Genomic DNA, 27926 nt, shown 5'->3' with positions numbered 1-27926 from the left:
ACTTTCACATCTCTCTGGCCCACACGACCGAGGGAGACGCACGTATTCCTGGACCCCAAGCAGCACCATTCCGCAGGTATCCGCTCCTAGGAACAGGAAACACACAGGCTATGGAGAGGTGCCGCCCTTTTTATCGCTGTAGGTTTCCTGCTCCTGGGGGCGGACACTCTCGTGTACGGTGTGGTCATGGTGAAAGGAAAAAAATTACTTTGTAAGGGCTTCAACGTTGTGGGCTAAACTCTTCTGTGACCCCACTGGAATTTTTTTTGGGGGAGTGGGGGGAACGAAACAATTAGGACTTCAGCCAAGGGGTCCCATGATTTCTATGTATGCCCCTGAATATCACATATTTATTTTAAGTTGGAACAAACTGGGATATTTGGAGGCGAATTAGCTTGTGAGTACAACACTGTGCCTGGCACCTGAGTGTTCCATTTTTTTTTAGTTAAGCCCTACAATTCCTTTAACAAAAACCTATCCCACCCTAATAAACTAACACTCCTAATATATTCCTAATATAACACTCCTAATATATTCCTAATAAACCGCTACTCCTAAAACTAATCCTGATAGTAACAAAGTCGTATCAATTAGAGAAACTGTCACCAAGTTTTTGCTTCCTCATCTGAGAGCAGCATAATGTAGGAAAAAGAGACCCTAACTCCAGTGATGTATCACTTTGTTTATTGGGTGCAGCAGTTCTGACACAATCAGAATATTTAGATGTAGAATGAATCAGAGAGGAGAAAGCTAACCACATCCACACCACAGTACTCTGTGTACATTGCCCATTGACATTGATCTGCTTATCATAGGAGGGGCGTGACCGAAATAGGGGTTGGATCTGCTGTAGTCCAAGAAGTGATCAGATCCTGGTGATAAACCTTCATTATAAGTAAACAACAAACAGCTTGATAAGTGTGACACAACACTGAATTTAGTGGTTTAACCTCTACATCCCACCCACAGTCTAAAGATTACATTGCAAAAAGGCGCTGACACATTCTTTTTAAAAGAAATAAAAGCCTACTAAAGGACTAAAAATACTAAAGAAACAAGTTAATATAATAAGTTAATAAAATGTAATGTCCTTCTTTTTACTTATTTAAAGTTTGGGACACCTTTTTAATATTCAGAACTAAACTGCATTGCTTGAAGTAATCTAGTAGGTCCAAACCAGTGATCTTTAAGGGAATCTGTCAGAAGGTTTTAGCTATGTAATCTGACAGCAGCATGATATAGTGTCACTTACTGTGCTGGTTGGTTCAGTTTTGATAAAAATCTGTGTTTTTTTAGATTTTGTGCTCTATATAACCTAACCATAGTATCCAGTATTAAATACAGTAATCAGTTTCCATAAGGATGACAATATTGGTACTGCTGGTACACTATAGTAACAGGAGCCACCAACAATTGAAAAGCTATGTAGTTATAGTAGACAGGACTGCTGGACACTACACTGCCACACCGATGTTTCCTCCAAATACCATCAGGGCTCTTCAGTATTACTGTGTGGGCAGTTTTGTGGCACCTCATAATGTTTTGGTTACAGACTGTTGCGCTATGTAGCATGAAAGAAAAAATATAACAAAACAACAAGACAAGAACACACAACCAACAATAAATATAAATGTAGTTATATTGATTAAGAATATATTTATTAAAGTTTTAATTAAGCCAAGATATATAAAAGATTAATATTAAAAATACAATACACATGACATTAGATGTAGTGGTGACGGACTTTTTTTATGGCGACACACACACACACCCTTCAGTGGTCCCTAACATTAACATTCAGCCAGTCATCCCTGATTTAATCCCTTAAGTGGTACAATATCATGGAACAATGGAAAAAGTCGTGTGAAGCGTCAGGGTCCCAGACTGATGTCATCCATACATTAACACCTAACAAGATATTATGCCTTCTATTTGTGCACAAATATCCGTTTAACACTTGACACTTTAACAATATCAGCTTTACTTAAAACCCAACGCTGCCTCTCGCGAGTGAATAGCCAAGTTTGTTGCGGTTTCCGATGAAGGACATGAATCCAACGTATGTCTCAATCAGAAGTGGTTGATTTAAGATCAGGGCCCCATTTGCTCGCCCTGGCACTGGGTTAGTCTTGTGTGATTCTTGGACTGCTTTTACCAATTGATCATTAAAGACTGAAATCTGCAGACATAAGAGAAATAAGACAGTGACTGAAAATGACACTTTCAGAAGTCTATAAGTCTCATAAAAATGAGTTAAAGGGAACCTGTCGGGTCCAATATGCACTCAGAACCACGACCAGTACTGGGTGCATATTGCTAATCCCTGCCCAACCGTCCCTGTATACATTAGCATAGATAAAAAGATCTATAGAAAAAGTATTTCTAAAGATCTTATATCTTATGGTAATGAGCGCGGGGACTAGTCGCAAGGGTTTTATATCCCCCCGACTAGTCCACCCACTTAGCATGTTAGCACGTCCACAGGGTTGTGCTAACATGCTATTCAATGCAGCGCCGCGTGTACCTGTGTTCGCTGTGACCGCGCTTATGAATGCCGGGCACTTTCAGTCATGCACAGTATGAAGCCGGGTGTATGCATCCCAGCTTCAGAGAGGTCTACTGCGCATGACTGCAAGTGCCAGGCATTCAAAAGCGCAGTCACAGCAAACACCGGTACGCATTGCACCGCTGGTGACGCTGCATTGAATATCATGTTAGTACGCCCCTGTGGGCATACTACCATGCTAAGAGGGCGGCTAGTTGGGGGATATAACACCCTAGGGACTAGTCCCCACGCTCATTAACATACGGTAAAAGATCTTTAGAAATACTTTTTCTAAAGATCCCTTTATCTATGCTAGTGTATACAGGGACGGTTAGGCAGGAAATAGTAATATGTACCCAGAACTGATCGTGATTCTGGGTGCTTATTGCACCTGACAGGTTCCCTTTTATCGGGCCTGTTATAATGAGTGGTTAATATTTCTAAATGTATATTTATATAGTTAAGTATATATACATAGAGGAGACAAACATTAATTTTTACCCCTTCCTGTCCAAGCCAATTTCCATTATTGCGTTTTTTGTTTTTTTCCCCCGCTTTTCTTACGTGAGCCATTACTTTTTATTTGTTGTCATGGCTGTATGAAGGCTTATTTTTTTGTGGGACGGGTTTTTGACATTTTACCATATTTTACGTATGGCGACTTCTTTTTTAGATTTTAGTGGTTAGAAATTCAGAACTTAGTAAAAGAAAAAAGAAAAATGATAAATGTTTTTCTGGTGATGGTGGTATGTGAGGACTTGTTTTTTACATGGTGATAAGTAGTTTATATTTATACCATTTTTGGGCACATACAATTTTTTTTTAATGGCATTTTTTTTTTTGAAGAAGTACAGTGGATATACAAAGTCTACACACCCCTGTTAAAATGCCAGGTGTTTGTCATGTAAAAATAGCCATACCAATAAGAATCATTTCAGAACTTTTTCTACATTTAATGCCGCCCATAATCTGTTTAACTGAAAAATAAACTGAAATCTTTTCAGGTGGAAAATAAAAAGAACTGAAGTAATGCTGTTGCTTATATACGCACACCGTTAAACTATTATTTTGTTGAATTACCCATTGAATTAATGACCGAATTTAGTCTTTTTGGTAGTCTATGAATATAGCACATCTATAATTGGCAACCTTTGTCCATTCTTCCTTGCAGTAGAGCTGCAAATCAGTCAGGCCACGAGGACATCTCCTGTGCACAGGGCCCTGTTCAGGTCACCCATAGATTTTTAATTGGATTCAGGTCAGGGCTCTGGCCTTGCAAAACTCTGATCTTATTTTGGCAAAACCATTCCTTTGTTGATTTGGAGGTATGCTTAGGGTCAGTGAAGAGAGGTGACATCTCTCTTCATCTTCTGCCTTTCAGCAGAGGGCTGAACGTTTTGTTGCAAAATTGACTGATATTTGGAACTATTCATAATGCCCTCTACCTTGAGTAAAGCCCCAGTTCCAACTACTGAAAAACAGCCACAAAGCATAACACTGACTCCACAATGCTTCATTGAAGGTATGTTATTCTTCTGGTGATACACAGTGTTGCTTTTGCGTCAAACAAATCTTTTAGCATTATGGACAAAAAGTTGAATCCTGGCTGCATCAGACCATAACACTTTTCACACATGCTTTCACTTAATTTTTAAGGCCTTTAGGGATTCTGCAATGGAGCCTTACATTAGCCCCCCAGCGCTATGGCAACCAATAAACACCACATAATTTTATCACTACCAATCGGAACTGGAGTGGATACCCCAATCGAGCTGAACCACTTAAATGCCAATGTTAATGTCTGACAGCAGCATTTACTGTAAGTGGTTAAACAGTAGTGATCTAAGCTCCCATCTCCTATTCTGTCCATAGACTTGTACCAAACATAGGATAACAATATACCGGTAGGTCCCATGTTGACAAGTGGTTAATACTAGAGTTAAGCAAACAGATTTGCAGGACTCTGGTCCAGCAGCTGCATTGGTAGACTGTGGATGCTCTGGACCAGTGCTCTGTGAATCCCCTACTCATAGGGCTATGATGCTGGCAGGTAGGAAGGTTTAGGATTATCAACAATGCTATTGGAGCAGGGTCATATAAACCATTATAAATCATTTTGCTTTAAGAGTTATTACCACAATGGCAATGTTTTTTTTTACAAAGCAAAGTATCTGTATTACTATTGGTAATAAACAGTAGAAGCCCAACATCAATGTTGTATTCTTGTACTATTGGGACTTTTTTTTAAATCTCTTTTTGCCCTTCAGTGCATCCAGCTTTAAAGAGCTGAATGGATGGTCTTATAGGCTAAAATGGCATTTCCCAGAAAGCACCCTATTTCTTCTCACTGCTGTGGACCTCTCCTATTGTTCTGTGTGCTTTCTTATATATATCTCAACATGGCTAATTTTTTATTATATGGATAAAGTGACCATTAATAGTTTTGATGGTAGTGACCAAGGTCCAAACTACTGTAAAACTCCAGATTTCATTGGAGGCTCCTAGGGACCTTTAAAGCATGATCATGCTCTTCCCCCATGCATAGCAACTGTTTTGACAGTTTATGATTTTGTCCTGAGGAAGGAGCCTAGATGGTTCTGACACGCATTGGCAATGAAATCATCATTTTATTGATCTCATCTCTAATTTCATTTCATCACTACGGAAGCGTGGAGTTTTTAACCCTTTTTTCTTCACTATTGATTATACCCCATGCATAGCATAGCAGATCTGATCAAAGAAAAGCTTAGTTGTGCTACAATGAGGATGACATGATAGTGTGTCTGTATTATTAGACAGTTGTAGGTGCATCTGTTTTTCATGAATTAGACAGGGTTAGTAGGTGCAAATGCAACTGTCATTAGAGAGATCTTCAGAGAAGGGCACAGCTAAGCAGTGTTACAACCCGGCTGTCAGATGTTCTGGGTGCATGTGAGCATGCTTGACTGAAAGCAGCTACTGAAGGATGGGTCCAGGGGTAATGGTGGGTAAAGAGAGCACTAGAAGGCTTACTATGGGGTGATAGCTGCACATCAGTAGATTTAAAAAAATATATATAAATAAATGAAAAAAATACAAAAAACTGAGACAACCTCATGATTTTGAGAATAACCCTTTGTATACATGTTTTTTTCTACTTTCCCTGAAACTTGAAAGTTTCCTTTTACTTGTACTTTTGAACCTGTTGATAAGGCACACAGCGCCCTCTAGTGGAAATGTTAGAGTACATTTTAATGTTAATCTCCGTATATAACTAAACTACCTTGGAAAACTGAAATAATTGTGATCATTGCTGCAGTCTGACCCCGAAGAGACCTGATGAGAACATGTGTTTGAGTCTATTTGCAAACGCTCCGGAGTTCATGTTTCAGGAAAAATGCCATCCTCCTACATAGTACAGTGGGTGCACACTCCAAACAGAGTTTTCCAGCCCACATAGCTGAATTCCTCACGGCACCTGTCATATGAGCAGCGCTGCTGTATACCAAATATGTGACTTCAATGGAAGAAACGTACACGGACTTCACTTTCACCTACTCAGCAACTTAAAAGATTTACTGTTCTAGAGAGCGACGTCCTAATAATTCGGTCTGTGGGATACCTGACATGAGAGATCTTTATTAGTATGTACATGTGCTGCACTCATCTATACTGACTGATCAAACATATTATATTAGGTTATTCAGCAGTTGCAGAGTGTATTAATGACTCCCATGTCCATTACAGTATAAGTCACATATAATACCAGTATATACAATTACCTGGCTGATTACAGAGAACTTTTCAGAAAAGGTACTTAGAGGGTGATCGATGAAAGTGGTGTACGGAAGATCACTAGACATAGGGTTCCAGCGGGAAACAAAGGAAGCCTCGCGCAATTTATCCCAGTGAATACGCAGCCCTTCTCCTTCTCTCCTGAAAAAATGAAATTACAGGTGTTTAATATGTATGAGATGTGCCCTTGAAAAACCATTCTCAGAAAGGACGGAGCAATACACAGTGGCACATATTACATGCAAATAACATCACAATATGCACAACATATTTCACAATATAATGCTATATACAGATGGAGCAGAGCTAGTCTGCAACAATCATATGGTCTACAACAATTTCTGAGGCTATTTTGCCACCTAATCTGAGAGCAGCATAATGTAGAGAAAGAGCTCCTGATTCTAGCAATGTGTCACTTACTGAGCTGCTTAGTGTGGCTTTGATAAATCACTGCTTTATCAACAATAGATTATCATTAGAGGACTACTTGCGTGCTGTAGATAGTCCAGCATATTCATGAGCTCTGCATAACTGCTAGATCTGCAGCAGAGAAAACATTGATATAATCAAAATGACAGCAAACAGCTCAGTAAGTGACACATTTCTGGAATCAGGGTCTCTTCTCTACATTATTCTGCTCTCAGATGGGGGAGCAAAAATCTGGTGACAGATTCCCTTTAAGATCAAAATGTTCTTCAACAAATACACTTTTTAAAGACTGACTTGATTTTTTTGGGGGACTCAATTTAGGCCAATAAGATGGCTTATACTGATATATAAATGGGGGCTTTTATGACTGAATTAGTTTGCAGTCAGATCAAAGCTGGATACAAATGTATCTAGTCTACTCAATCTGTGCCCACATCGAAGTTGGAATTCGATGCCCCCAAAACTGCGGGACAAAATAGGCCATCGTGCTGCATTTTTAAACAGGTCTGCCTTTCCTATAGTAGAACCAAAAAGGGAAGAAATAGATATGAACCTAGCACCAGCTTCACAGATTATTTTTTTTTGCAGTGCCGCCTCTACGTTGTGTGACTTGAGGCAAAGGCGCTGTCATTCAAGCAGTAAGAGGTGGTGCTGGGCAGAGAATAGAGCTGGAGTGACAGAGGCTTATCAATGCAATCACTGATTTTACAGTCTACTGTACAGAGGAAGTGACTGGCCACGTAAATGTATTTCTGTACTTGTCTATGAAAAAGCCACATGCTCATATGAATAGTTTGGATGGTGAAAGGCTGCTGACTGACAGATTCCTTTTAACGGATATACACTCCAGACAAACTTATATACAAAGCCAATGATCGCTAAGCAATGAGACTTTAAATATTTATAACTAGTACAAAGAGGAATGGCGCCGTCTAGTAGTTTTATTCAGCGCGTATACATATTACTCTTTGTATCCAACCCCTAATCAGTACAATTTGAGGTGAGTGGCGGTATACTGCTAACCACGATATTGTGGTCACAACCACCCAACGTGTTACCACTGTGAATTTTCCTGCTTCAGTGCAAAAATATCAAATTCTTCCCTTACCTGAGGACACATGATACTATCTATTTGGATATTTAGCATACATTAGCTAGAATAAAAAAAATATATTGTATGAGATCTGAAACCTAATAATTTTGGCGTGTAATCCTCTTTAAAAGATTAGATATCTTGCTGAAAAAAAAATGATGAATTGCGATGCATGCCATTCCCTCTCCATAACACAACAGTTTTATTTCAACATCACCATGTTTTCTTTGCATCTGGTAACAAAACCCCAGCTTAGTGAAAAAAGCGGTATGTGCGGTTAATGGAAACTCTTGGCAGCAGTCCATTAAAACAATACACACAATGGGGAGTCAGCAGCTTTGTGTGCAAGTACGCTATTGTACAAATTTACTTACCGCCACACTCTTCAGTATTTGACCATCTGTCCTGAAGTGCAGGCATGAGTTAAGTTACAAAGCTTTCCATTACTAGTAATGTTGAAGAAATGTTTCTGGCAAGGACCAGATTATCAAGCTTCATTATAAACCACTTGAAAAATCGAATTTCTCCATCTTGGAATGTTACGGGGCTTTTTGACGCAAAAGATTCATCTTGGTAAAGTTAAAACTTTAATATCCTGTAGCCCTACTGGCTGTTACCCTGAAATCAATGTTATAAAATGCAATGGAAGATCAACTTTCATAAAGCAGCACTAGTCAAGGAACTTGCTAACATTTCAGCTGGTATTTTATTCTAAAAGCACTGGCCGAATTAAGGCCGCTTTACACGCTGCGCCATCGCTCAAGCAATCTCGTTGGGGTTATGGAATTGGTGACGCACATCCGGCCGCATTAGCGATGCCGTTGCGTGTGATACCTTTGAGCAATTTTGCATCGTTGCAAAAACGTGCAAAATCGCTCATCGGTGACATGGGGGTCCATTCTTGAATATTGTTGCTGCAGCAGTAACGATGTTGTTCCTCGTTCCTGCGGCAGCACACATCGCTCCGTGTGACACCGCAGGAACGAGGAACCTCTCCTTACCTGCGGCCGCCGGCAATGCGGAAGGAAGGAGGTGGGCGGGATGTTCGTCCTGCTCATCTCCGCTCCTATTGGGCAGCGGTTCAGTGACGCTGCTGTGACGTCGCTGTGACGCTGAACGAACCGCCCCCCTTAGAAAGGAGGCGGTTATCCGGTCACAGCAATGTCGCTAGGCAGGTAAGTAGTGTGACGGGTCCGGGCGATGTTGTGCACCACGGGCAGCAATTTGCAGAGGGTACCCACGCTAGCGATATCGGTCACGATATCGCAGAGTGTAAAGCGGCCTTTATTGTAAAAGTTGTTCCAAATTCACCTCCTCCCCTCATAATTGAAGAATCAGTAGTTACGAATTTATTCCTACCATTCCAAAGCCATATCAAGGGTTTTCTTCATGTTTCTTGTGATCACAATAGTGAAATTCTAGCCCCAAGTATTGCGTACTATGTACCTGAGGCAGGTATACAGTAGGTGATTGGCTACCAAAAGGTGGATACCTGAATTTATGGTGTTAGAGGGAATCTCTCAGTCGGATAAACCCTCCTAAGCTGTCTATATGAGCATACAGGTCTTAGGAAGTTGAATAAATTCATACCTTGGTATTTGCAATTTGTTGTCTCATTTCCTGAGAAGTCCAAGTTTTTCTTAATATGTAAATGAACTGGTAAGATCTCTAGGCCAGACACAGATCTTCCTCAGAATCTGCTTCCTTAGCTTATCTTAAATGGAAGGAGTTACCAGTGTGAGGCATGACCATCAGGAGAGTAGATGGTCAGTCATTACAAATTACACTGGTAATGCCCCTTTTCATTTAAAATAGGTTTTGGAGGCTTTGTGTGTTGCCCATAGATCTTAACAGCTCATTTACATATTAAGAAAAATGTGGATTTCTCTCAAATAAGAAATCAGATCGTAGATATCAAGGTATCATTCAATTCAACTTTCTATGACCTACAGTGCTGGCCAAAAGTATTGGCACCCCTGCAATTCTGTCAGATAATAAATACTCAGTTTCTTCTTGAAAATTATTGCAATCACAAATTCTTTGGTATTATCATCTTCATTTATTTTGCTTGCAATGAAGAAACACCAAAGAGAATGAAACAAAAATCAAATCATTGATCATTTCACACAAAACTCCAAAAAAATGGACCAGACAAAAGTATTGGCACCCTTAGCCTAATACTTGGTTGCACAACCTTTAGCCAATATAACTGCGAACAACCGCTTCCGGTAACCATCAATGAGTTTCTTACAATGCTCTGCTGGAATTTTAGACCATTCTTCTTTGGCAAACTGCTCCAGGTTCCTTAGATTTGAAAGGTGCCTTCTCCAAACTGCCATTTTGAGATCTCTCCACAGGTGTTCTATGGGATTCAGGTCTGGACTCATTGCTGGCCACTTTAATAGTTTCCAGTGCTTTCATTCAAACCATTTTCTAGTGCTTTTTGAAGTGTGTTTTGGGTCATTGTCCTGCTAGAAGACCCAGCTTTCTCACACTGGGCCCTACATTATGCTGCAAAATGTGTTGGTAGTCTTCAGACTTCATAATGCCATGCACACGGTCAAGCAGTCAAGAGGCAGCAAAGCAACCCCAAAACATCAGGGAACCTCCACCATGTTTGACTGTAGAGACCGTGTTCTTTTCTTTGAATGCCTCTTTTTTTTCCTGTAAACTCTATGTTGATGGCTTTTCCCAAAAAGCTCTACTTTTGTCTCATCTGACCAGAGAACATTCTTCCAAAACGTTTCAGGCTTTCTCAGGTAAGTTTTGGCAAACTCCAGCCTGGCTTTTTTATGTGTCAGGGTAAGAAGTGGGATCTTCCTGGGTATACTACCATACAGTCCCTTTTCATTCAGACGCCGACGGATAGTACGGGTTGACACTGTTGTACCCTCGGACTACAGGGCAACTTGAACTTGTTTGGATGTTAGTCGAGGTTCTTTATCCACCATCTGCACAATCTTGCGTTGAAATCTCTCGTCAATTTTTCTTTTCCTTCCACATCTAGGGAGGTTAGCCACAGTGCCATGGGCTTTACACTTCTTGATGACACTGCGCACCGTAGACACAGGAACTTTCAGGTCTTTGGAGATGGACTTGTAGCCTTGAGATTGCTCATGCTTCCTCACAATTTGGATTCTCAAGTCTTCAGACAGTTCTTTGGTCTTCATTCTTTTCTTTTCGTCTTACTTTTTCTGGTACACACAAGGACACAGGACAGAGGTTGAGTCAACTTTAATCCATGTCAACTGGCTGCAAGTGTGATTTAGTTTTTGCCAACACCTGTTAGGTGCCACAGGTAAGTTACAGGTGCTGTTAATTACACAAATTAGAGAAGCATCATATGATTTTTCAAACAGTGCCAATACTTTTGTCCACCCCCTTTTTTATGTTTGGTGTGGAACTATATACAATTTGGCTTTATGACAATTTTTTTTTTCAATGAAGACAAATTAAATGAAGATAATAATACCAAAGAATTTGTGATTGCAATCATTTTCAGGAAGAAACTGAGTATTCTCTGACAGAATTGCAGGGGTGCAAATACTTTTGGCTAGCACTGTAAATGCCCATATCATCTCCCACCTGACTATTGCAACCCCCTGCTCTGTGGCCTCCCTTCTAACAGTCTAACAGTCTCGCAACCCTACAATCTATTCTAAACTATGATGACTGACTAATCCAACTGTCCCCCAGCTACTCCCGATATCTCCTCTCTACCAATCCCATTGCCCAACGACTCAAATTCAAAAATCTAACCATGACATACAAAGCCATCCATAACCTGTCTCCTCCATACATCTATAACCTAGTACTTAGCTGCATGTAACCTCTGATCCTCACAATATCTCCTTCTCTACTTCCCTCACATCTCCTGTTGCCACAATCGCATCCAAGATTTCTCCTGTGTATCCCCCATACTCTTGAACACTGTGCTGCATATCAGACTCTCGCCTACCTTGGAAACCTTCAAAAGGAACCTGAAGACTCACCTCCTCCAACAAGCTTACAACCTGCAATAAACCTCAGTCCTCTATACTGCCGCATGACAATCTCCACCCTCACCTACTGTATCCTCACCCATCACCTGTAGACTGTGAGCCCTAGCAGGCAAGGTTTTCTCTCCTCCTGTACCTGTCTGTGTCTTGTATTGTTTATGATTATTGTACTTGTCCCTATTATGTATACCCCTTTCCAGATGTAAAGCGCCATGGAATAAATGAGATATAATAATAATAAATAATAATAATAATAATAATAATATAGCTTGCTTAGGAAGGTTGATCCTACTAATAGATTCCCTTTAAACAGTGGGGGTTTAAATGGAAAAGTAAATTTTAATTTTTTTTTTTATTATTCCTGGTTTGGGCAGTTTTTAGGAAAACCCCTTTAATCTGGTAATATAGCAAGATATAACAGAAGTAGTAGAGATAAATTTGAGCATGTAGCTGCTTCTGTTACGCATCATTTATATGCTGAATCACTGTACATTTGGAGAAATGAAAAGCTCTACAGTAAACTAATACAAAATATCTGACAGAGAGGACTTGGCCATTGAACTACTATAACTCTCAGAGTTATGCCAAGGCTAGACGAGCGTATTAAAAAAAAGTTTGAGTTTCAAACAGAAAACTGAATTTTCATATTAATTTCATCCATGTGCCCATTTTTGAAGTCCTATTTTCCTACAGCTACATTCACAAAAGTGCATGATCAAGTACAGTTTTCTAGTTAAATAATTGAAATGTACCAGTAAAATTCGGATGCTGCAGAGATGTTCAGAATTTTTGGGATCTGATTTTTTTTGTTTTGCATACCCATAAGGGTGCTTTACACGCTTGCGACATCGCTAGCAATTGCTAGCGATGTCGCGCACGATAGCACCCGCCCCCGTCGTACGTGCGATATGTGGTGATCGCTGCCATAGCGAACATTATCGCTACGGCAGCGTCACACGCACATACCTTGTCAGCAACATCGCTGTGACCGCCGAACAATCCCTCCCTCAAGGGGGAGGTGCGTTCAGCGTCATAGCGATGTCACTGCGGCGTCACTAAGCAGCCGGCCAATAGAAGCGGAGGGGCGGAGATGAGCGGGACGTAACATCCTGCCCACCTCCTTCCTTCCACATTGCCGATGGACGCAGGTAAGGAGATGTTCGTCACTCCTGCGGTGTCACACACAGCGATGTGTGATGCCGCAGGAACGACGAACAACATCGCTACGTACGAGACAACGATTTTTGGTGTTTGGACGACCTCTCCAAAACCAACGATTTTTGTCTCTTTTGCGATCGTTGTAGGTCGCTCGTAGGTGTTACACGCTGCGATGTCTCTAACAACGCCGGATGTGCGTCACAAACACTGTGTCCCCGACGATAAATCGTTAGCGATATTGCAGCGTGTAAAGCCCCCTATAGACTTAAATGGGCGAGTCTAATCTGAGACTTGGAAGAGTCTAGTGCATGCTGTGTTTTTGTTCACACAGACATATGGTCCACGTGCAAAAACTATATTATCTGAACAGCCCTATTGAGTTACAAGCATGCTAACCAAATCTTACTTGGATAGCACACCTCCGTGAAGAACACTCATCTGAACGAGCCCGTAGGATGATGCACTAAGTTTACTTGCTATCCTAAAAGGAAACCACAGATAATACATCGATATATTAGAAGGAATTGTCCCGAGTACTGTAGAAAGAGATTTAAAGTGAATATAAAGTAGAATCCATTAGAGAATCATGGATATTACTGGAATTACGTCCTCTGAAGGCAAGAGGGTTTCCATAAGACCTAAGGATGGAGGCTATTTCAAGTCCCACACCTCACAAAGTCATTACCAGAGCCTGTCTTTTAGCATCCTCTCCTCTGAAATTCTGATGAAAGGCTGTCTTTACATTGGTAAAGGCCATTTCCCCACAGTTCTGCCAATATCCAGATGCATTCACTATAAGAGGAAATGATTCCAACACTGAGACTGATAGATCCAGATGAAAAAACAAACAAAAAACTCCTAAAATTCAAAATTTTAATAGTCCGATTAAAAGGGAAGGGAATCTTCCAAAACCAATTAATAAATTCCTTCAAAAATACAAATGTCAATATTAAAAAGCCACAAGGGAGGGGGAGGGGGTCTGACCCTCACAATGCCCTAAATTCACCCCTTCCTTGCCGCGGAGGTCGACGCCCTAAGAACCTGCGCCATCGACTCTCCCTCCTGGCCCTATAATGGCCCTAGGAGTTGTGAGGTGATGGTACTGTGAAGGATTCACACATTCAAATGAACCAAATTTCAAGATATAATATACATAATATCAATAACCTATGACCAATATAATTAATTGGAAACATAAACGGGCACAATGACCCAGAAACCCACTCAATAATCTCCAGCGGTCCCTAAACGAAACCACCCGACGCGTTTCCCGTCATCTATCTGAGGTTCTTCAGGAGTGGAAAGAAAAATTAGTTCATAGAACAAGAAGGTTAATGAATGCTGGTGGTCCCAAAACAAACCTAGAATCAGAGTAATGCTAGAGTCTGTATAAAACAATCACGGTGGGGCTATACTTTATGGTTAGATAAGCCTCTAACCGTGTAATACAGATACCCTGACTGTCACCAAGTAACAGGGGTTAATCACAAATGCCAATGCATATACTTGTAGAGACAGACTCTAAACATATAAGGCCAGGTTAGAACCAAAGCTATAACCACTTATCTCATAGGCCTCGGTGTCCACCAGATAAGGGACCTTCTCAAGGGATTCCCCAAATATAGAACGGACCCAGCGTCTCCAGAGTAGCGATAATTCAATCCCTCAAGTCCTCATCCTAAAGCCCAAATATGGCCCGCAGCAGTGAGGATGTAGGTTCAAGGGGCAGGAGAACCGCCCCCCTATGGGTAACATTTTATAAACGCCTCCCTCACATAAAACCACCTGCAGCGAGTTGTTAATTAGCCCCTCCATACCTTAGCGTCCAGACAACATGTCCAACACCAGGGTGCCCGTATCTCAGTTGAACCACTTCCGCATCCTGGTGGAAAGCGATCACGTGATCGGGTATTCCCGACCCTAAGTCACTGCGCATGCGCGCTGGCCGCATTCCACTCTGAACCACAAACGGTCAGAGCCTTACCACGCATCACTTCCGCATCAGAATATTGGGTTTCTTTTATCTAATGTGCCCTAATGACTTTTTCCTCCTGTGATTTGTCCACTCTAACACTCTGCTTCTCCCCTTGCATTAGGGGGTTGTGTATGCGTTGCTCTGGGATGCCTTATACCCATCTGATTCTCCTCTTTTTTGCATTCCAGAGAGGAAAAAAGATGGTGCGCATGCGCAGGGTCGCGTCATTAGGGATCCCCCGATCACGTGACCGCATCATATTCTGATGCGGAAGTGATGCGTGGTAAGGCTCTGACCATTTGCGGTTGAGAGTGAAACGCGGCCAGCGCGCATGCGCAGTGACGTAGGGTCGGGAATACCCCATCACGTGATCGCTTTCCACCAGGATGCGGATGCGGAAGTGGTTCAACTGAGATACGGGCACCCTGGTGTTGGGCATGTTATCTGGACGCTAAGGTATGGAGGGGCTAATTAACAACTCGCTGCAGGTGGTTTTATGTGAGGGAGGCGTTTATAAAATGTTACCCATAGGGGGGCGGTTCTCCTGCCCCTTGAACCTACATCCTCACTGTCACTGCTGCGGGCCATATTTGGGCTTTAGGATGAGGACTTGAGGGATTGAATTATCGCTACTCTGGAGACGCTGGGTCCGTTCTATATTTGGGGAATCCCTTGAGGAAGGTCTCTTATCTGGTGGACACCGAGGCCTATGAGATAAGTGGTTATAGCCTTGGTTCTAACCTGGCCTTATATGTTTGGAGTCTGTCTCTACAAGTATATGCATTGGCATTTGTGATTAACCCCTGTTACTTGGTGACAGTCAGGGTATCTGTATTACACGGTTAGAGGCTTATCTAACCATAAAGTATAGCCCCACCGTGATTGTTTTATACAGACTCTAGCATTACTCTGATTCTAGGTTTGTTTTGGGACCACCAGCATTCATTAACCTTCTTGTTCTATGAACTAATTTTTCTTTCCACTCCTGAAGAACCTCAGATAGACGAGGGGAAACGCGTCGGGTGGTTTCGTTTAGGGACCGCTGGAGATTATTGAGTGGGTTTCTGGGTCATTGTGCCCGTTTATGTTTCCAATTAATTATATTGGTCATAGGTTATTGATATTATGTATATTATATCTTGAAATTTGGTTCATTTGAATGTGTGAATCCTTCACAGTACCATCACCTCACAACTCCTAGGGCCATTATAGGGCCAGGAGGGAGAGTCGACGTAGAGCGGGGGCGCCAATTGCGCAGGTTCTTAGGGCGTCGACCTCCGCGGCAAGGAAGGGGTGAATTTAGGGCATTGTGAGGGTCAGACCCCCTCCCCCTCCCTTGTGGCTTTTTTAATATTGACATTTGTATTTTTGAAGGAATTTATTAATTGGTTTTGGAAGATTCCCTTCCCTTTTAATCGGACTATTAAAATTTTGAATTTTAGGAGTTTTTTGTTTTTTTTTTGTCATGATTGCACTTCTAATTATTGATTTATGGTTACTTAGATCCAGATGACTAGCCTACATTTACACTGTATCCTCAAAGAGGGGATTCACAGCTTTTTACCGTATTAGTGGGCTTACTCACAGTATAAATGCAAATTTCATTTCATAACCATTTCCAAACTTCCTGCATGCTGCCAGTAAAAAGTGTGCAAAAAAAAAAAAATCAAATGAACCCTTCTATACTGGAAAGCCAGCTATAAGGAAAGGTAAAATGCATTTTGGGTGTGAAAACAGGTAGGGGAGTTATTAGGTGCTTAAAGAGGACCTGTCAGTAGGATTTTCAACCACTAATGAAAAGCATGAGTGTAGATTGCCTTTAATGATTAATACATTCATACTTTGCTTGTGGTATTTTATTTGGGCATTTTTGAGACATCTGTTCTTTAAGTTTAAATTGCATGTGCAGTGAGCTCCTAAAAACATGGCGGGAGACTCTGATGATCTTAGGAACTTACTGCCCCTTCTGGTGGAGGGAGGTAAATCAAGGCAAAGATGGGATACAGGTCACTGATGGAAGAGCGACCTGTCAATCAAAAAATAGGGTAAGTCAGTGGGCAGGGAAAAGGGAGAGAACAGCAGAGTTGGTAGTACAGTGGCTGCACTTGCCATTAAAAGGTCAGGGATGGATTTCTCAAAAATGCCCCAATGAAATAATACAAGCAAGGTATCAATGTAATTAGCATTTAAAGAGCTTTACACTCATGCTTTTAGTGAGGGGTCAATATCCTGCTGACAGGTCCTCTTTAAGTTACCAATTCTATGGATAATGACACCTGCTGCTGTCGGAGAACGGAAACATTCTTGATTACATCTAAATGACGAAAACATTTTGATCGTGTACAACTTATACAACTTAGTAGAAAGGGACGGCTCTGCTACACTTATGAGGGTTCTCTACATAGAGCTGTAATAAAGCAAAGAGCTACCACACATTTTGTCTCCCCTTTCTGATGGACCAGAGAGATTTATTCCTTACAAGGATGACCCATGGATTTAATAGGTGCCAAAATAATTTGCCCTGCGGGGATGCAGTGTGTACACGTATGACAAATATAGTCAAGTACTGTCAAGCACATACAAAGAGAAGTATTGCAGATTTGTCACACGAATCCAAGATATGGTGCCCCCGCTATGGGTCTTTACTATTCCTTCAATATTAGAAAGAGGTTTTTAAAGAGAATTTATGAGAAAAACATCATGCTATGCTTAATTGTATGCTGTATTACACAGTTTTCCTGCTTAGAATCCACAACATGTTTGTACTTTGTACAAATTCTGCATCGAAATGAATTCAATGTTCTAGAAATAGAGCATATCTTAAATGTCTAAGCTCTGGGACCTACCATAAGATAAGGAGAATGAAGGTCCTATATCCTCAGAGGTTTTGCATGTCCCTGCTGCTACTCTATTCACTGTCTATGAAATGATAATAAAGAACATCAATTGTCTAAATCAGGGGTCTCAAACACGCGGCCTGCATGCGACCCCTCAGGGTAGTTCGTGCGGCCCCCAGGCCCGTGCCCCTGTTCACTATCGCGGCAGGTTCAAGGGGCCGCAGCCACTGTCTGCGATTTATGTCAGATGAATGTGTTGCTGGCGCTGCGCTCTCGCACCGGCAATACAATCATCTCACATAAATCACTGACAGTGACACTGCAGCTGCCGCGATAGTGAACGGGGGCACGGGCCTGGGGGCCGCACGAAGCAGAGATGAGGCAGCGGAGGGAGCACGGGACAGGTGAGAAGAATGGTGTGTGTGTGTGTGTGTGTGTTGGACGTTAACCCCTTAGTGACCTATGACGTACTGGGTATGTTATGGCTCCCTGGTACTTAAGGACCCATGACGTACCCTGTACGTCATGGCGAAATCGCAGCCACGGTGGCTACGAAGGCTGCAAATACCTTAGATTCGGGGAGGAGGGGACCTCAGGAGGGGTGGTGTCTCCTCCCCAGACCTACGAAGGCTGTGGTTGGCTGACGAACGCCGCTCAGCCAATAACAGCCACTAATGTTTCAGCCATTGAAAATCGCTGAAACATTGAAATCCAGCCAAGATCAGGGCAGCTGTAGCCCTGATCATTGGCTGGAGCTGGGTGACCTGTGTTTCACCTGCCCCCAGCTCTGATTGGAGAGACTGGCCTTGTGACCGATCTGTCCAATCACTGTGGATCTGGGGCCGCAGACCACTCCCCTCAGCTTCAGTCCGGCGTCTGTGGAAGGTGAGGGGAGCTGCTGACCCATTACTACAGGATGGGGACAAAGTGCGTACATTACTATGGGATGGGGATAAGGCTGGGGACATTACTATAGGATTGGGACATTACAAGGATGGGCACAATACTATTGGATGGGGACATTACTATAGGATAGTGACTAGGATGGGCACATTACTATAGAATGGGGACAAGGTGGGCACATGACTATAGGATGGGGACTGGGATGGGCACATGACTATAGAATGGGGACAAGGCTGGGGACATTACTATAGGATGGGGACAAGGTGGGCACAGTACTATAGGATGGGACTAGGATGGGCACAGTACTATAGGATGGGGACATTACTATAGGATGGGGACTAGGATGGGCACAGTACTATAGGATGGGGACATTACTACAAGCGGACAAGGATGGGAAACATTACTATAGAATAGGGATAATGCTGGGGACATTACTATAGGATGGGGACAAGGTTGGCACATTACTAAAGGATGGGCACATAACTATAGAATGGGGACATTACTATAGGATGGGGACATTGCTACAAGGGGACAAGGACGGGGAACATTACTATAAGATGGGGGACAAGGATGGACACATTACTATAGATTGGGGACATTACTATAGGATGGGGACAAGGATGAGCACATTACTATAACATGGGGACAAGGATGGGGAGCATTACTTTAGGATGGGGACAAGGATCAGTACATTACTGTGGGATGGGGACTAGGATGGGGTACAATACTACAAGGGGACAAGGATGGGCACATTACTGTGGGATGGGGCCCAATACTACAAGGGGACACGGATGGGCACATTACTGTGGGATGGGGCACAATACTACAAGGGGACAAGGATGGGCATGTTACAACAATATGGGGAACATTACTAAAAGATATTGGTCAAAATTTCTATATAGTGCTAATTGTAAGACTATTAATTACAAGAAAGGAATAAAATATATATATAAAAAAAAAAGTTTATATTTAAACAAAGAATGTGCACGTTTGCTATAATGAACAAGTGAAAATGTTCAAAATCAGTGATCCAAAGGTGTGTAAAAAACAATAAAATATATTATATATGGTACCAATAAAAATGTCACTTTGTCCTGCAAAGAATGCGGCCCCCCAAATTATTTTTTTTCCTCTGTGCGGCCCATACACCCAGCCGAGTTTGAGACCCCTGGTCTAAATAGTCAGTTCCTCACTCTTGATGAGCGAACGTGCTTGCCACTGTTCGGTACTCGATCGAGCATTGGGGTGCTGGGAAGCTCGTGGAGCTTGGCAGAATATCGTGAGTGCTCAGATGTGTTGTTCGCGAAACAACGACCACAATGCATAGACTTGCTTCACTGCCTGATTTGTGCAGGCACCTCAGGGAGAGCGATTTTGAACGGATCTCTCTGGGGTTGAAACAATGCTTTCGGATGAAGTGTATGAAATAAAAAAACAAAACAAAAAAAAAAAAAACCACCCTTCCTCCCCAGAAGAGCCGAATTGCCCAATTATTGACTTCCATTATACTCGTTACTCGAGTTGAGCACTTTCGGAGCATCTGATCTTCTCAACTCGAATACTGAGCATTTTAGTGCTCGCCCATCTCTATTCCTTACTCAACAAATTAATTGTAGGTACACATACATGACTGCTGCGTCATTCAATCAGGAGACACAGAACTTCAGTTATTGAAATCATTGGGACCCCCAGTGATCATACCCTTATTGCTATTTCTATTCCCTATGTGAACACATCCACAGAGGAAATCACGAGCTTCAGGTGTGCTTTTTATCTCAAATTCTCAGCATTATGTTCAATGCTACAATCTGAAGCAACCTGAATGGCACACATAGCCCCATGTGCACTGTGAGCCCTCGCGGGCAGGGACCTCTCTCCTCCTGTACCAGTCTGTGCCTTATTTTGTTTATGATTATTGTACTTGTCCGTAGTATGTATACCCCTGTTCACATGTAAAGCACCATGGAATAAATAGTGCTATAATAATAAATAATAATAATAATAATAATAAAAAAAATGTGTAACTATATTACAGAGACTATGTTGCCAAGTGACTTCTGGTTGTATCTTGCACATTGGATTTTCGGGAGTCATCGGACAGTATTTTTCAGTGTATTCTTTGTATACATTACAAATAAAAGAAGAATCTGACCAGCACCTCTGAACAGTATAAGGCTATGTGCGCACAGTGCGTTTTTCCGCAGCGTTTTTGCGCGTTTTTCAGGTGCGTTTTTGGCCTCAAAACTGCAGGACTTTGCTTCCCCAGCAAAGTCTATGAGTTTTCATTTTTGCTGTCCGCACACATCTGTTTTTTTTACCTGCGTTTTTGAGTTAAAAAAAAGAATGGACATGTCAGTTCTTTCCTGCGTTTTTCTGCGTTTTCCCCCCATGCAATACATTGGAAAAACAGCAAAACGCAGAGATCAAAAACGCAGCAAAACGCAGCCAAAAACGCACCAAATCGCGGCAAAAACGCATGCGTTTTTTGATGCTTTTTTTGACGCAGGTGCGTTTTTGTGCGTTTTTAGCGGCCAAAAACGCACAAAAACGCAGCGTCAAAAAGACGCAGTGTGCGAACCTAGCCTAAAGCAAGTAAAAAGGAGCCATGCTTCACAATATACAAAGAATACAGCTCCACTTTGTACGTGCTAAGATGTATGCAAGCACTGAAAATATGAAATTTGAAAAGCATTACTGCTATGTAGAGTAGACGTATAAAAATGAAGGTACTAAGTGCACAAAATAGTCAATTCATAAGAGCCCATGAGCCACGACAAGATGACCTTTCTTTGAAGAATCCCATGCTGGTCAGTTTTATTGGAAGTTTTGACAGCCTTCTTTTCTGACTGAGCACTCTTTCCATCAGCCTAAGGTCATTTTTAATTAGTGCTGGATCCAACCTGTCCTTTAAATTTGTAAGGAGAGGCAGGTTTGATAAATATTAGGTTTAGGGTCATATAAAAAAAAAAGGTTGCCTTGTTGTGGCTGATGGGCTCTCATTTATTGGCCAATTTATGCTCCAAGAACCTTCATTTTTATGAGTATATTATATGCAGCAGTAATGCAGTACAAATGCTATGTATTCAATGTTCACATATACCTTAGCACTTACAGAGTGCTGCTGTATTCTTTTGTTTGTATACATCCCATTATTTCTCAACTGCACAGCATTCTCTCATCTACAAACAGTATAAAGTAAATGGACAATTTAGTAAAAAAAAAAAAAAATAACAAATTTACAGTTGATTTTAGCCTTCTAAAGCGTTCACCAGATGCAATGAAATAAAATTATAGCCAAAAGGTAAAAAGTAGTAGATTTATGACAAAGGTGCTGGGTGTGTTCCTGAAAGTATGCAGGAAGATATAGGGAGACGCTGGAATAAAGTGCTGCGTGGGGATGACCAGCATCTGTAACCCTGCCCAGCTGTAAAGAAATAAGGCATTCCTGCTCCACCTAAAGAAATGTGACTCCTTGTGTACATTAAAACACAAAGAAAGGAATAGAGCTGGCATCTCTGAGGGTATTAAAAGCTGTTTTGCTGACTGAATGACCTCAAAATGAAATATTTTCCATGACGAGAATAAAAGACGCTGGCACGGTGTCAGACACTAAGATTGCACAGTGTCTCGAGTCTATCCATGCCCTCAGGCTCTTACAAACCTTAAAGGCAGGTGCTCCTTTATCTGCTCTTTGCTCACCTGGCTGTTAACCAGCATGCTCCTAAGACCTCACCTCTTCTCCATTAACTGTTTGTTAGCTTTGGCCAGCAAGGAAGTGAGTTATTAAGTGGAGTGAGTAGCCTGAGGCTGTAAGATTTGGCTCAACTATACACCCATGGTGCCAAGAAACTCTAACCTGGAGCTATAGGCTTATCTTCAGTTTTATTCCGTAAAGGAAAACACGTCTGATATTCCGTAATAGCAATAAAAGTCCAACTATATGCCATCCACCCTCCACCATTAACCTTTTCAAACTTTGTACTTATATACAAGTCTATTGGAGTCGGAGATAGTTTTTGGTGGAGTTGGTCAAAATGTACAAGACTAATAACTTGGGAAAAAAAATCATTATCTGTTAATTATTTTAATTGGTTCATGTAAAAAAAAACAGATGCCATAAGGATGTACAAAACAGATATACGGATTACATATGGATGTAAAAAATAAGTGAGAAAATGGATACAAAATTGTCATTTTTTTCTGGATGTAATAGGATGATTTTACATGTGCTGATGTCTATCCATCCTAAAGCATATTTTCAGCCTCGATGGAGCTGCAGGGAAATTGAACTTATACTGCAATGTTTCCCATGAGATTACTAAGTGGGCAGAGGGTCACTTGGTGATAGGTATTGCAATACTTTACTGAAATGGAAATTATTTTAAAAAATGCCAATATATTGACACAAATACTAAACTTCCTTTACTTTTCCCTGGGGACAATATTTTGCACTAAAAAATGGCTCAACCTCATAAGAAATATTGTCTCCATCCACAGAACTTTCTTTAAACAACTTTAAAAAATATGTTGGGAAGCGCAGTAGTGTGTTCTTTATTTAATTCTCAAAAAAACTAAAAGACGCTTTGGGCCCAATTCATCAAGAGTTGATGAGGGGGCATGCTGGAGTCACACACTCCTGATTCATGAGAAAGTGCATGCCGCTTTATGAATCTGAAGCATCTGAGGAGTGGCGTGGCCTACACCAGATATCTCCAGGGCCTGGAGTGAGATTTCTGGCGTGCAGAATACTACAGCTTGGCATGAATCAGACGAGCTGTGGCATCACAGCCCCTACCATCCCACCCGCTGAGAGAAACTGGAGAAAGATGCCAAAAGTTGCAAACTTTAAAAGCATCCTATAGTTGTGCTTAAACTTTTCAAAGCTTTTACTGATGTAAATACGCTTATGCCCCAAAATGACAAAAGTATTCTAGGAGTAATACCTTTATTGGCTAACCAGAAAAAAATATATATTTGCAAGCTTTCAGAGCACAACAGAAAAACATTTAGATTGATTATTCTGGCTAAGGCTTGTTTCACACATCACTGAAAAACACAGACGTTTTTCACTGATGTTAAAAACGTCTATGTCCCTCAGTGTGCCGTGATTCATGGCACATGTGGGTTGTCCATGCGCAATCTGTGATACGTGATCTGTACTACGTGATTGCACATGGAGATAAACTCACCTGTCCCCGTTCATGCTGTCCGTGGTGCTGAAGTCTCTGGCTCTGCTGCATCCGGCCGCTGCTGTGTCACCGCTGCAGCTACTTCTGGGTCGGCTGCTCCTGCATACATGAATATGCATGCGATAATGAGCCAGCCAGGAAGAAGCAGAGAGCAGCTGGCGAACACAGCATCCCTGGAGAAGGGGAGTTGAAAATGCTTTTTATTTTCAATGTACGTGTTTTTCTGGGACGTGTTTCACGGACCACACAATAGTGTGGTCCGAGGGACATCAGTGGACATCAGTGATGAGAGAAAAAAACGGACATGTCTCTGTGCGGCAATCACAGACTCGCGTGTACACGGGACACAGTCAGTGAAAAATCACTGATGTGTGTGCAGACCCATTGATTACATTGGGCCTGCGTATGTTCGTGATTCTGCTACGTATAAAAACTAACACATACATACCAGAATCACTGACGTGTGAAAAAGGCCTAACACGGTACCACAAAATAATTTTGTATTGTACATCAAAGCTTTTACTGAAAGCTTTGACGAATCGTGCCCAATAAGTCTGATGCATTTTACTTTTGTGGCATAATGGATATTTTGCTAAGTAAATCTCCCATCATATTTACACATTCTGAGTACTGTAGATTTGTTTTAGATAGGTTTTTTCCTGTGTCTGATATAATCCACTGCAGTGCTCATGCTTGATCACTGCAGTGGATTAGATCTGCTGGTGCTGCACTTGCAGAACTGACACTTCACCATGCAGCCCGCATGGTCTGTGAAACAATCCGTAGCTCAGTAACCTGGGGTCTTCATGGTGACGACCCAGGATTGCCATGACAGCGATCGAGTCCCTGTGATTGTATTACAGGGACCCGATTGCCAGGGAGAAGTAAGTGATTCGTCTTCCTGGCTCGTGAATGCTGTGATCACGATTGATCGCAGTATTTAGGGGGTTAAACTGCCGGGAGCGGCGTGGGCACTACTCCTGGCAGTGTCAGCCGGGTCTCAGCTGTAACATCAGCCGGAGACTCGGTGGCAAACATGGGGGTACAGTGCAGGAACCCCCACGATCTCCATGACCTAAAAATTCAGGAAAAAAAATGCATAAAAAACCCTGCGAAAATCCGATACAAAATCGTGCGTCCCACACAGGAGAGGAATTAATATGATTTTAACTTTTTAATATACAGTGCAGTTAAAAAGTACCTGTTGTGTCTGCAACTATGCTACAAGTTCAACACATTATTTAGATGCCTTCAATGTGTTGCTAAGAGAATAATATTACAGACAACTTACATGCTAGGTCCACAAGGATGGCTAAAATCCCCAGGGGCATGACAACCCTGTCACACAGGACCATAGAATTCAGATTTTGTGGTTGCTGCTTTTAAAGGTGGTCAATCTATGGAGGTTATGGAGTTAGGGGTGCTTCACACACAGCGAGCTCACTGCCGAGATCGCTGCTGAGTCACGGTTTTTGTGACGCAGCAGTGACCTCATTAGCGATCTCGCTGTGTGTGACAATGAGCAGCGATCTGGCCCCTGCTGCGAGATCGCTGCTCGTTACACACAGCCCTGGTTCGTTTTCTTCAAAGGCGCTCTCCCACTGTGACGCACAGATCGCTGTGTGTGACAGCGAGAGAGCGACAAATGAAGCGAGCAGGGAGCAGGAGCCGGCGTCTGACAGCTGAGGTAAGCTTGTAACCAAGATAAACATCGGGTAACCAAGGTGGTTACCCGATATTTACCTTAGTTACCAGCCTCCGCAGCTCTCACGCTGCCTGTGCTGCCGGCTCCGGCTCTCTGCACATGTAGCTGCTGTACACATCGGGTTAATTAACCCGATGTGTACAGCAGCTAGGAGAGCAAGGAGCCAGCGCTAAGCAGTGTGCGTGGCTCCCTGCTCTCTGCACATGTAGCTGCATTACACATCGGGTTAATTAACCCGATGTGTACTGTAGCTAGGAGAGCAAGGAGCCAGCGCTCAGTGTGCGCGGCTCCCTGCTCCCTGCACACACAGCTAAGCGGTGTGCGCTGGTAAGTAATGTAAACATCGGGTAACCATACCCGATGTTTACCTTAGTTACCAGTCTCCGCAGCTTCCAGACGGCGGCTCCGTGCAAGCGCAGCGTCGCTTGCACGTCGCTGCTGGCTGGGGGCTGTTCACTGGTCGCTGGTGAGATCTGCCTGTTTGACAGCTCACCAGCGACCATGTAGCGATGCAGCAGCGATCCTGACCAGGTCAGATCGCTGGTCGGATCGCTGCTGCATCGCTAAGTGTGAAGGTACCCTTAGACTCCTCATACGATATATAAAAATATACATATTACTAGACTAACGGTATTACTGTACTATGTATAATTTCAGCATTGTGACTGCATTATTTCAATGTAAGGTCAGGCATAAATCGTTTTGAACAACAGATAGGATGCATGCACCATTGTACCTCTCTGTAGCCTTGTAACTGATGCTGTGAAGACAAGGACACCCTGTTAGTACATCAGGTAGAGCACACTGTGTTTTCAGTTCTCCTCTAACTGGGCAATGACCCAAGTGTTAATCCTGCAGATAGACTATCACTGTCAGGATGAAGAATTCTTTTTAGGACATACCACAGGCTTGTAACACACTGCATTGCTAATCCCATAAATCAGACTTCAGTGCTTCTGCCAGTATGCTCATTTTATGGCCTGTATGGTACAGAAAAAAAGATAAAACACTACAGGAAGGTCACTTTGTGTTTTTTGTGCCTGTGTGAAGTTGTACAGTGCTTTGTAGTTCGCAGATCTACTTTATGAATGCAAACGATGGTTATCAGAAGTGATTTGTAAAATATCTTCCGGCTGACAACAATCTTCTGTTTATTTTATAAAGATAAGTATCTTGTTGCACAATAAGGTAAATTATTCTTGAGAGCTCTATCATGTTGAAGATCACCAAAAATGTAATATGTTAATAAGAGAAGACTTAAACAATATCTCCAACCTTTAGATAAAAAAAGGTTTTCCTGGAGCTTATAGTTCACTCTTTAATTTAAGATAAATATTCAAAGAAAATTTTCATCAGAATTTCTTTTTTCAATTATGATTTCGTTATAAATGTAGTTTTAAACAATGTTATTAGTTTTATTATATTATATTATATATATATATATATATATATATATATATATATATATATATATATATACTAAAAATAAAATATTCCAGACTTCACACTAGGTTAGTCACAATAGGCTGGCACTTCCTATTTTCAGCAGCAAACTTTGGGCTTTGCAGTGTAGAACAAGACAGGAACCGTGGAGGACAGAGGATTCCTTAAACCCCCAGGATTTGCACATACAGTTAGGTCCAGAAATATTTGGACAGTGACACAATTTTCGCGAGTTGGGCTCTGCATGCCACCACATTGGATTTGAAATGAAACCTCTACAACAGAATTCAAGTGCAGATTGTAATGTTTAATTTGAAGGTTTGAACAAAAATATCTGATAGAAATTGTAGGAATTGTACACATTTCTTTACAAACACTCCACATTTTAGGAGGTCAAAAGTAATTGGACAAATAAACCAAACCCAAACAAAATATTTTTATTTTCAATATTTTGTTGCGAATCCTTTGGAGGCAAGCACTGCCTTATGTCTGGAACCCATGGACATCAAACGCTGGGTTTCCTCTTTCTTAATGCTTTGCCAGGCCTTTATAGCCGCAGCCTTCAGGTCTTGCTTGTTTGTGGGTCTTTCCGTCTTAAGTCTGGATTTGAGCAAGTGAAATGCATGATGCTCAATTGGGTTAAAATCTGGTGATTGACTTGGCCATTGCAGAATGTTCCACTTTTTTGCACTCATGAACTCCTGGGTAGCTTTGGCTGTATGCTTGGGGTCATTGTCCATCTGTACTATGAAGCGCCGTCCGATCAACTTTGCGGCATTTGGCTGAATCTGGGCTGAAAGTATATCCCGGTACACTTCAGAATTCATCCGGCTACTCTTGTCTGCTGTTATGTCATCAATAAACACAAGTGACCCAG

General features: G+C 41.9%; 1 protein-coding gene across 1 annotated transcript in view; it reads right to left on the bottom strand.

Annotated features, from left to right (window-relative positions):
* Positions 1–1627: 1627 nt before the first annotated feature.
* The window catches only part of TPRG1 (tumor protein p63 regulated 1), a 171473-nt gene continuing 145174 nt past the window's right edge, over positions 1628–27926 (bottom strand). The window contains exons 5-6 of the mRNA XM_075338514.1: positions 6307–6460; positions 1628–2179 (exon numbers count right to left, since the gene is read on the bottom strand). Of these exons, the coding sequence (XP_075194629.1) occupies positions 1985–2179; positions 6307–6460 (349 nt within the window). The 3' untranslated portion in view covers positions 1628–1984. The remainder of the gene's footprint in view (positions 2180–6306; positions 6461–27926) is intronic.

Source organism: Anomaloglossus baeobatrachus, chromosome 3, assembly GCF_048569485.1.
Source record: "Anomaloglossus baeobatrachus isolate aAnoBae1 chromosome 3, aAnoBae1.hap1, whole genome shotgun sequence".
Taxonomy (NCBI): Eukaryota; Metazoa; Chordata; class Amphibia; order Anura; family Aromobatidae; genus Anomaloglossus; species Anomaloglossus baeobatrachus.
Note: the sequence above shows the minus strand (reverse complement) of the source record. Positions and strands in the feature narration are given on the sequence as shown.